This window comes from Jaculus jaculus, chromosome 1, assembly GCF_020740685.1.
Source record: "Jaculus jaculus isolate mJacJac1 chromosome 1, mJacJac1.mat.Y.cur, whole genome shotgun sequence".
Classification (NCBI taxonomy): Eukaryota; Metazoa; Chordata; class Mammalia; order Rodentia; family Dipodidae; genus Jaculus; species Jaculus jaculus.
This window is the reverse complement of record NC_059102.1, coordinates 128,642,057-128,654,108: the sequence shown is the minus strand read 5'-3', so window position 1 is coordinate 128,654,108 and position 12,052 is coordinate 128,642,057. Positions and strand designations below refer to the sequence as shown.

Genomic DNA, 12,052 nt, shown 5'->3' with positions numbered 1-12,052 from the left:
AATACACACTTTTGCTAAAAAGTGAGGTGTATAGGAAATTGAAATGCCAGGTGAGAAGTAGCAGAGATACAGAGCATCCACAGCCCGCTTAGGACAGCAAAAGCAGCTACAGCAGGTCAGCCAACTGCAGTGGCAGCATTGGCGCACCAGAAAGCCACTAGGCTCAGTTTCAGCCACAGGAAAAGCCAAGTGAGAGAAGCTTCCACTCACACCAGAGCTCTCCGCAAACTCAAGAAACATGAAGGGTGAGCAGCAGTGAACAACGGAGGAGCAGATCACAAGGTAGAAGAACACGTGGAACAGTGAGAGAACTAGAGCAGCATCGGCAGCCTCGCCTCCCCCACCGCCAGTGCCCAGCTACAACGACCAGAGCAGCGGTCCAGGGACCCGGCCACACCAACTTGAACTGACAGTGGGACCCAAGCAGGAATAGAGGATGCAAAAATATATACATTGTAACACAAGAAACACCAAAAATCAAGACAATATAAATCCACCAAAAAGTATTAATACAACAGAAATGACCTCCAGTGAGAACAAGTTAGAGGAAATGCCTGAGAAAGATTTCAAAAGAATGATTATAAATATGCTCAAAGAAGTTAAAGAAGAAATCAAAGGAATGAGAGAGGAAATCAAAGGAATCAAAGAAAACACAGGACACCAATTTAATGAAATAAAGAAGTTAATACTAGACATAAATAAGGAAATAGAAATAATAAAGAAAAATCAGTCAGAATTACTAGCAATGAAGAACACAATTAATGAAATAAAAAACTCTGTAGAAAATCTCACCAGTAGAATGGATGAAGGAGACGACAGAATATCTAAGCTAGAAGACCAGGTGGCAGATCTAATACAGTCCAACAAAGAGAAAGACAAACTAACAGAAAAGTATGAGTGGGAATTTCAAGATATTCGGGATACTATGAAAAGATCAAATATAAGAATTCAGGGCATATTAGAAGAAGAATTCCACTCCACAGGCATAGTAGGCGTCTTCAACAAAATCGTAGAAGGAAACTTCCCCCAAATTGGAAAAGAGGTGCCAATGCACATACAGGAAGCCTTTAAAGCCAGACAAAACCTGGAAAGAACCTCTCCTTGCCATATTATAATCCAACTACCAAACACACAAAGCAAAGAAAAAAATATTGAAAGCAGTCAGAGAGAAAAATTAAGTTACCTACAAAGGCAAGCCTATCAGGATTACAGCAGATTACTCAACACTAACTTTAAAAGCCAGAAGGGTGTGGAGTGATGTATTCCAAGTCCTGAAAGATAGCAACTGTCAACCAAGGTTACTTTATCCTGCAAAACTATCCATTCAAATAGACGGAGAAATAAGGACATTCCACGACAAAAGCAAGCTAAAGGAGTATCTGAAGGCAAAACCAGCTCTACAGAAAATACTTGAAGGAATCCTCCATGCTGAAGAGAAAGAAAAACACACATATAAGAAACCTGGAAAAAACAAACAATACTCAAATACTAGTTAACACAAGAGAGCAAAGGTAGAATGGGAACTAAAAAACAAAAAACAAAGGCAAACATAAACACATACCTTTCAATAATATATCTTAATATCAATGGCCTCGATGCCCCAACGAAAAGACATAGGTATGTAGACTGGGTTAAGAAGCAGGATCCTACAATTTGTTGTCTACAAGAAACCCACCTTTCTACAAAGGATGGATATTATCTTAGGGTGAAAGATTAGAAAATGGTGTTTTAAGCAAATGGGCCTAAAAGAAAATAAGCAGGGGTTGCTATCCTAATATGTGACAAGGTAGACTTCAGTCCAACATTAGTTAAGAAACATAAGGAAGATCACTATATATTTATTAAAGGCACCCTCCAAGAGGAGGACATTGCAATCCTAAACATATATGCACCTAACATGAGGGCCCCCAAATTCATCAAACAAAAGCTATTAGAACTAAGCTCACCGATAACACCAAACACAGTAGTAGTGAGTGACTTCAACACCCCACTCTCATCAATTGACAGGTCATCCCGGGAAAAAGTAAACAGAGAGACATATGGACTAAATGAGGTCATAGAAAGAATGGACCTAACAGATATATACAGGACATTTCATCCAAAGGCTGCAGAATATACATTCTTTTCAGCAGCACATGGAACATTCTCTAATAGACCATATATTAGGACACAAAGCAAATCTTAACAAATACAGGAAAATTGAAATAATTCCTTGCATTCTATCTGATCACAATAGAATCAAACTACAAATCAACAGCAAGAAAAGCTATAGAGCATACACAAAATCATAGAAACTAAACAATACACTACTAAATGATGAGTGGGTCAATGAAGAAATCAAGAAGGAAATCAAAAAATTCATAGAGTCAAACGACAATGAGAACACAACATACCAAAGCTCTGGGACACAATGAAGGCAGTTCTAAGAGGTAAATTTATAGCTTTAAGTGTCTATATTAAGAAATTAGAAAAGTCGCAAGTAAACGACATAATGCTTCACCTTAAAGCCTTGGAAAAAGAAGAACAAGGCAGACCAAAAATCAGTAGACAGGAAGAAATAATAAAGATTAGGGCAGAAATTAATGAAATAGAAACAACAACAACAACAAAAAAAACCCCACAAAAACAATCCAAAGAATCAACGAAACAAACAGTTGGTTCTTTTTTTTTTTTAAAAATAGCCGGGCGTGTTGGCACACACCTTTTTTTTTTTTTAAATTTTTTATTTACTTATTTGAGAGCGACAGACACAGAGAGAAAGACAGATAGAGGGAGAGAGAGAATGGGCGCGCCAGGGCTTCCAGCCTCTGCAAATGAACTCCAGATGTGTGCGCCCCCTTGTGCATCTGGCTAACGTGGAACCTGGGGAACCGAGCCTCGAACCGGGGTCCTTAGGCTTCACAGGCAAGAGCTTAACCGCTAAGCCATCTCTCCAGCCCAAACAGTTGGTTCTTTGAAAGGATAAACAAGATTGATAAACCCTTAGCAAATCTGACCAAAAGAAAGAGAGAAGAGACACAAATTAATAAAATTAGATATGAAAAAGGCAACATCACAACAGATGCCAGAGAAATTCATAAAATCACAGGGACATACTATAAAAGCATATACTCCACAAAGTATGAAAATCTGAAAGAAATGGATGATTTCCTTGATTTATATGACCTACCTAAATTAAATCAGCATGAGATTAATCACTTAAATAGACCTATAACAAGCATGGAGATCCAAGCAGTTATCACCCAACTAGAAAAAGTCCAGGCCTAGATGGATTCACTGCTGAATTTTACCAGACCTTCAGGGAAGAACTAACACCATTGCTTCTTAAGCTTTTCCACAAAATAGAAAAAAGAAGGAATCCGACCAAATTCCTTCTATAAAGCCAGCATCACCCTGATACCTAAACCAGGCAAAGATAGAACAAACAAAGAAAATTACAGACTAATCTCCCCCATAAACATAGATGCAAAAAATCTGAACAAAATATTGGCAAACAGATTACAAGAATATATCAGCAAGATCATTCAGCCTGACCAAGTGGGCTTTATCCCAGAGATGCAGGGATGGTTCCACATACACAAATTGATAAATGTAATACATTATATAAATGGACTGAAGGACAAAAATCATATGATCATCTCATTAGACACAGAGAAAGCGTTTGACAAAATCTAACATCCCTTCATGATAAAAGTCATACAGAGTGCTAGGCGTGGTGGCGCACGCCTTTAATCCCAGAACTCAGAAGGCAGAGGTAGGAGGATCGCCGTGAGTTCAAGGCCACCCTGAGACTCCATAGTGAAATCCAGGTCAGCCTGGGCTAGAGTGAGACCCTACCTCAAAAAAAAAAAAAAAAAAAAAAAAAAGTCCTACAGAGACTGGGAATAGAAAGAACATATCTCAATAGAATAAAGGCTATTTATGACAAGCCTACAGCCATTATATTACTAAATGGGGAAAAACTGGAAGCTTTTCCATTAAAATCAGGATCAAGACAAGGTCGTCCACTGTCCCCACTTTTATTTAATATAGTACTGGAAGTCTGAGCCATAGCAATAAGGCAGGAGACGCACATAAAAGGGATATAAATTGGAAAGGAAGAAATCAAGTTATCATTATTTGCAGATGACATTATTCTATATATAAAGAACCCTAAAGACTCTACCAGCCAACTGTTAGAGCTGATAAACACCTACAGCCATGTAGCAGGATACAAAATAAATACACAGAAATCAGTAGCATTCCTATATGCTAACAACAAATATACAGAGGATGAAGTCAGAGAATCACTCCCATTCATAATTGCATCAAAGAAAATAAAGTACCTTGGAATAAACCTAACCAAGGAAGTAAAGGATCTCTACAATGAAAACTTTAAAACACTCAAGCAAGAAATTGCAGAAGACATTAGGAAATGGAAAAACATCCCTTGTTCCTGGATTGGAAGAATCAATATTGTGAAAATGGCAATCTTACCAAAAGCAATCTACACATTTAATGCAATCCCCATCAAAATTCCAAAGGCATTCTTCATGGAAATAAAAAAAAAAATCCAAAAATTCATTTGGAATCACAAAAAACCTCGAATATCCAAAATAATACTGAGCAACAAAACTAAGGTGTGAGGTATCACCATCCCTGATTTTAACCTATACTACAGAGCCATAGTAACAAAAACAGTATGGTACTAGCACAAAAGCAGATATGTAGATCAATGGACAGAATAGAGGACCCAGATGTAAGTCTAGGTAGCTACAGCCACCTGATATTTGATAAAAATGCCAAAAATACTCATTGGAGAAAAGACAGCCTCTACAGCAAATGGTGCTGGGAAAACTGGATATGTATCTGTAGGAGGATGAAAATAGATTCTTCTCTCTCTCCATGTACAAGAATTAAATCCAAATGGACTAAAGACCTTAACATGAGACCTGAAACTCTGAAATTGCTAAAGGAAAAAGTAGGGGAAACTCTTCAACATATTGGTCTTGGCAAAGACTTTCTGAATATAACCCCAATTGCTCAGGCCATAAAACCACAGATTAACCACTCGGACCTCATGAAATTACAAAGATTTTGTACTGCAAAGGACACTGTGAATAAAGCAAAGAGGCTCCTACAGAATGGGAAAAAATCTTTGCCAGCTATATATCTGATAGAGGATTAATATCTAGGATATAAAAAGAACTCAAAAAGTTAAATAGTACAAAGTCAAACAAGCCAATTAAAAAATGGGCTATGGAGCTAAATAGAGAGTTCTCAAAAGAAGAAATATGAATGGCATATAAGCATCTAAAAAATGTTCTACATCCTAGTCATCAGGGAACTGCAGATCAAAACTACATTGAGATTCCATCTCACTCCTGTCAGATTGGGTATCATCATGAAAACAAATGATCATAAATGCTAGTGGGGATGTGGAAAAAGAGGAACCCTTCTACACTGCTGGTGGGACTGCAATCTGGTCCAGCCATTGTGGAAATCAGTGTGGAGGTTTCTAAGACAGCTAAAAATTGATCTACCATATGACTCAGCTATAGCACTCCTAGGCATATATCCGAAGGACTCATCCCATTTCCTTAGAAGCACATGCTCAACCATGTTTATTGCTGCTCAATTCATTAATAGCTGGGAAATGGAACCAGCGTAGATGTCCCTCAACTGATGAGCGGATAATGAAGATGTGGCACATTTATACAACGGAGTTCTACTCAGCAGTAAAGAAAAATGATGTTATGAAATTTGCAGGAGAATGGATGGATCTGGAAAGGATTATACTAAGTGAGGTAACCCAGGCCCAGAAAGCCAAGTGCTGCATGTTTTCCCTCATGTGTGGATCTTAGCTACAGATGATTGGGCATCTGTGTGAGAAGAAAAAAACTCAGTAGCAGAGGCCAGTAAGTTAAAAAGGAGATAAAAAGGGAAGAGAAAGGAAGGGAGGAGGGTACTTAATAGGTTGGTATTGTACATATGTAAGTAGAATGATTGAGATAGGGAGGGGATATGATGGAGAATGGAATTTCAAAGGGAAAAGCGGGGGGGGGGGGAGAGTGTATTACCATGGGATATTTTTTATAATCATGGAAAATGTTAATAAAAATTGAGAAAATAATAAAAAAGAATATATATATTTGTGTGTATATATATATATGTATAATATATATTTTATTTATTTATTTATTTATTTATTTATTTATTTATTTATGAGCAACAGAGAGAGAAAGAGACAGATAGAACGGGCATGACAGGGCCTCCAGCCACTGCAAATGAACTCCAGACATGTACGCTCCCTTGTGCATCTGGCTAACGTGGATCCCGGGGAATCGAGCCTTGAACTGGGGTCACCACTAAGCCATCTCTCCAGTCCATAAAAAATATTTTTTAAAAAAGAAGAAAAGGTTTTAGCTACCTTAGTTCCTCCTGGCATGGTTTGATCTCTTTGACGCAGCCCTTTGGAATTACTTTTGTTTGGTTAGGTTATAGTAGGGGTAGAGTGAGCAACAGAGCGAGGGCAAGAAAGAATACTGAAAAACTCCAAGGCTATGAGTGTGGCTCCATGGCACAGCTCTTGCTTATCATGAGTGAGGTTCAGTCCCCAGCTTCTTATGAGAAAGAGTAATAGGCTTCTCAAGACTATGGGACAGAGACAGGGACCTTGGAAGGGAGACACTTGCTGCAAAGCCTAACGACCTGGGTTCGATTTCCCAGTACCCATGTAAAGCCAGATGCATATATCTGGAGTGACTAGAGGCCCTGGTACACCCATTCTCTCTTTAAATAAATGGTAGTCTGCCAAGTGTGGTGGTATACGCCTTTAATCCCAGCATTCAGGAGGCAGAGGTAGGAGGATCACTGTGAGTTCAAGGACAGCCTAGAACTACAGAGTGAGTGCCAGGTCAGCCTGGGCTAGAGAAGATCCTATGTGGCAGGGGTGTGGGGAGGGGTGAAGGAAGTCTTTTCACATCTAGTCTCATGAGCTTTAGGTGAAGCTACCCTTGGAAAAATGTGACTTGCGCTACAATTTGGTTCCTAAGTCTACAGAAGGCACCATTCTTCTGTCAAGTACAAGGTTGCCTGAGCACAGTGCTCCTGCTGAGACTCCTCTTTGCTACTCACCATTCTGTGCTCTGAGGCTCTCTGGTCAGCCACCCGAGCCTGTTCCAGGGCAACAAGCTGGGCCTCTAGCACATGGGTACGCTCCCTGCACTGCTGCTCCAGGGCAAGAACCTGCTGCTGTGAAAGGGTCCCTTCCTGGTTTGCAGTGGTCTGCAGAAAAACCAGAGGGCAATTAGTCAAGGGATAACAGTTTCAGACAAGGGCCTTATTCTGGTTCTCTGCAGCCCCAAAACGGTGTCTCTAGCAGAAACTACTTCTCCTTTCTGACCTCTTCCACTCTTGTGTGACAGAGGGTCCATGCAGACTCTGCCTGTTGCTGCTGGGCCTGGGCTGCCCTTATGAAGCCTGGCATTGGCCTTGATGCCACTGCTATAACCCTCATGGTGTGTACTAGACACAAGCCTGTTCTCAAACATGGGCCTCCTTCAGCTACTCATGGGATCTCCATGGTTGATGTGAAGAACAAGACTATGCACGGGAGCAATAGATGTGGTTCCTGCCACTTGCTGGCTATGAGCACATGGACTGGTGGCCAATCCCTCTGAGTTTGCCTCCTCTATACAATGCAGATGACAGTGCATGCCTCTAAGTTGTGCTGCAAGGACTAAAGGAAAATAGGCACAAGGCACTCAGCATAGTGCATGGGACATAGCAAACAGAAAAATCAATGCTGTTTTTATTTCTCTACCTTCTAATTCATCAGCCCACTTGCATTGTGATGATTGCTTACAAACTTTCTACCTTCTCCCACAGGCCTGACCTACTCTCCACACCTTTGACTGCAAGCTCAATCTGATCCCTCAAGGAGCTACCACCTCTAGCTGCTCTACAGCATGGCTGGGCCAGAGGCTGGTTGGCAGGTAGGAACTACCATTCCATGGCTCTGAGTAACCCTAATCGTCTGGCAAGACCCTTACTTCCTCATCTGGCAAGACCCTTACTTCCTCAACCTGATCTGTGTATGTCCAGCACAACTTGCTATTGGTACTGTGGCAGATAATGGACATCTGCAAAGGTGCCAAGGGAAAATGTGAGGGCCTGGCATGCTGTAAACACTCACTAGTTCCTGGATCCATGCTTCCTGGGCAGCTATAGTGTCCCTGCTCTGCCTCAGCTGCTCCCCAGAGGCCTGTAGGCTCTGCTCAAGCTCCTTCACCTGAGGGAAAACAAGCATTCATTCTGTCACAAAAAGCTGAGAAACTAATGCATAGCTTTAAAACTGAAACCACAAACTGGATGAGGTGGTGTGTTAGCAAGTAACTCTCTAGAATAAAGCAGCACTGGGCCCTCCAAGGTAGCAGATTTATCTGACTCAAGCTGTCTTTGCCAGTTTCTCTCTCTCTCTGGTCTTTTTGAGGTGGGGTCTCCCTCTAGCCCAGGCTGACCTGGAACTCACTATGTAGTCTCAGAGTAGCCTTGAACTCATGCTGGTCCTCCTACCTCTACCTCTGGAGTGCTAGGATTAAAGGCATGCCTGGCTTGCTAGTTTCTATTTAAAAGACCGTCTTGTTTACTGAATAGTCTTACCTTCAGGAGCCTTATTATTATAGCACAAGCACGTAAGAAAGGTTATAGCTTGTTGAAGAACAGGAAACTTTTTTTTTTTTTTTTTTTTGGTACTGAGGACGGAACATGGGAACTCATACATACTAGGCAAATATTCTGAAAGTGGAACTATCCCCCAGACTGAGAAGGATGCTTTCCTATTTATTTATTTATAGTTTATTATTATTATTATTTTTGCTGGGTAGAGATAAGAAAATTTATATTTGCAATTTACTTTCATCAGTAACATTAATGAGCATTTTCTCAATAAAATAACATCTTTCGTTGACAACCACAACCATAAGGTTCATTGTTTTCATTCATTCCTGTGGATAACCATTACATTAAGCACAGTGCTTTACAAAGCTGCTGAAATTCACATGGACGCTTAAAATGAATTATAAGACATTTCATTTTCAGTTCTGGTGAGATTATATTTTAAAAAATTAATGTTTGGTCAAGAATTTATCTTAGCCAGGCGTGGTGGCGCACACCTTTAATCCTAGCACTCGCCTTTAATCCCAGCACTCGGGAGGCAGAGGTGGGAGGATCACTGTGAGTTCAAGGCCACCCTGAGACTACATAGAGAATTCCAGGTCAGACTGAGCTAAAGTGAGACCCTACCTTGAAAAAACAAAAGGGTTGAAGAGATGGCTTAGCAGTGGCTAAGGCACATGCCTGCGAAGCATAAGGACACAGGTTCGATTCTCCAGGTCCCACAGAAGCCGGATGCACATGGTGGCACATGCATCTGGAGTTCATTTGCAGTGGCTAGAGGCCCTGGCATGTCCATTCTCACTCACTTTCTATCTCTTCTCTCCCTCTCTCTGTCTCTAATAAATAAATCTGTAAAAAATAATAATAATGGGTGATACAAGTGTGGTGGCTCACACCTTTAATCCCAGCACTTGCAGGCAGAGGTAGGAGGATTGCCAAAACTTCAAGGCCACCCTAAGATGACATAGTGAATTCCAGGTCAGCCTGAGCTACAATGAGACCCTACCTCAACAACACCCCCAATAAAAACAATAATCATGGGCAGTGGGACTATAGATGTAGTTCAGTGGGATAGTGCTTATCTAGCATGGATAAGGCCATGGATTCTATTCCTGGCACTAAAATAAAATCTTATACAATAGGGCTGGAGAGATGGCTCAGTGGTTACAGTGCTCGCCTGCAAAGCCTAATGATCTGGGTCTGATTTCCCAGTACCCAAGTAAGGCCAGATGCACAAAGTGACACATGGAGTTCATTTGCAGTGGCTGGAGGCCCTAGTGCACCCATTCATGTTTTGTTTTGTTTTGTTTTGTTTTTCCAAGGCAGGGTCTCACTCTAGCTCAGGCTGACCTGGAATCCACTATGTTGTCTCAGGGTGGCCTTGATCTCTCTGAGATGCTCCTACCACTGCCTCCCAAGTGCTGGAATTAAAGGCGTGCGATACCACACCCAGCCTAGTGCACCCATTCTTTCTGTCTGTCTCTCTTTTCTCTATCTCTCTCTGCTTGCAAATAAGTAAATAAAGTATTTAAAAATATTTTTTTAAATTTATTTTATTTATTTGAGGGGGAGGGGAGAGGAAGAGGGAGATAATGGGTGTGCCAGGCCTTCAGCTGCTGTAAACAAACTCCAGATGCATGTGCAACTATGCATCTGGCTTACGTGAGTCCTGGGGAATCAAACCTGAGTCGTGTTTAGCTTTGCAGGCAGGCACCTTAAACACTAAGCCATCTCTTCAGCCCTCCAAAACTTTATATATTAATGTTCATGGTACCATTAGTTGCAATAGTTGTCCTCAGCATCACAAACTTTCCAGCACATCACAAAAAATAAAACGGAAAAACTATTGTAAATTTTATATGAAATGAACAGACTTCAGGCATATTACCTGTAAGACAGGAACAAAACAAGAATCCTACTCTCACTGCTACTGGAGAATGTAGCACTAAAGAGTTTTGTAAATGCCATGAGATGGGAAAGGTGGAAAGCTTGCAAGGTATAAAATAAAGCTATTGTATTCACAGATGATACAATAATCTGCCTAGAGGAAAACAAAGTCAATGATACCACATTATAGTATCAAGAGTTCAACAATGCTACAATCTACAAGGTCAACTTAAAAAATGACATTACTCTGGCCTAGAGAGATGGCTTGGTGGTTTGCCTGCAAAGCCAAAGGACCTCTGTTTGATTCTCTAGGACCAACGTAAAAAGCCAAATGCACAAGGGGATGCATGCATCTGGAGTTGGTTTGCAGTGGCTGGATGCCCTGGCATGCCCATTTTCTCTCTCTCAAATAAATTAAAAAAATAGATTTTAAAAAATGACATTTCTCTAGAATAACGAGGACAAATAACCAAGTAATATAATTAAAAATGTCACCATCAGCCGGGCGTGGTGGTGCACATCTTTAATCCCAGTACTCGGAAGGCAGAGGAGGAAGGATCGTTGTGAGTTCAAGGCCACCCTGAGACTACACAGTGAATTTCAGGTCAGCCTGGGCTAGAGAGAGACCCTACCTAAAAAAAAAAAAAAAAAAAAAAGCGGGGCGTGGTGGTGCATACCTTTTTAATCACAGCACTTAGGAGGCAGAGGTGGAAGACTGCCATGAGTTCAAGGTCACCCTGAGACTACAGAGTGAATTCCAGGTCAGCCTGGACTAGAGTGAGACCCTACCTCACACACACACACAGTCAGCAGCATAGTAACAACACAAACAGAAAAAGTTCCAGGAATTAATAACGTGGTCAAGAAAATAAAACACCACTGGAAGACATGTGAAATTTTCATAATATTAATACATAGAATTTACCTTCTTAGAAGGAATTATTTAATATTATAAAAATTATTCGTGGGCTGGAGAGATGGCTTAGCGGTTAAGTGCTTGCCTGTGAAGCCTAAGGACCCTGGTTCGAGGCTCAATTCCCCATGACCCACGTTACCCAGACGCATAGGGTCTGCATCTGGAGTTTGTTTGCAGTGGCTGGAGGCCCTGGAGTGCCCATTCTCAAGCTCTCTCTTTCTCTCTCTCTCTCTGCCTCTTTCTCTCTCTGCCTGTCACTCTCAAATAAATAAGAAAAAAATTTTTAAAAAGAAAAAAAAAAAAGATTCGTGCAGGAGAGACAATAAAATGAAATGCCATACCAAAAGAAAGAAAGAAAGAAAGAATCCTTTCATATAGTCTCTATAGTTGATTCAATTCCAGTACTTTTTTGTTGTTGTTGTTTTCGAGGTAGTGTCTCACTAGCCCAGGCTGACCTGGAATTCACTCTGTAGTCTCAGGGTGGCCTCGAACTCACAGCGATACTCCTACCTCTGCCTCCCAAGTGCTGGGACTAAAGGCCTGTGTCACCATGCCTAGCCAATTCCAGGAAAAATTTTATTTTATTTTTCT

The 12,052-nt window shown here is 40.9% G+C and overlaps 1 protein-coding gene across 8 annotated transcripts in view; it reads right to left on the bottom strand.

The window, feature by feature from the left end:
• Nucleotides 1-12,052, bottom strand: part of Golga1 (golgin A1) — an 86,702-nt gene that overhangs the window by 21,724 nt on the left and 52,926 nt on the right. For 6 of the 8 annotated variants that reach the window (XM_004662800.2, XM_012949718.2, XM_045131215.1 and 3 more), the window contains 2 exons: nucleotides 8,177-8,272; nucleotides 7,117-7,266 (listed from right to left, as the gene is read on the bottom strand). The exons of 1 other annotated variant lie outside the window; for it this stretch is intronic. In XM_004662800.2, coding sequence (XP_004662857.2) covers nucleotides 7,117-7,266; nucleotides 8,177-8,272 — 246 coding nt within the window. The remainder of the gene's footprint in view (nucleotides 1-7,116; nucleotides 7,267-8,176; nucleotides 8,273-12,052) is intronic. One more of the 8 variants, XM_045131220.1, reaches the window with a different exon arrangement.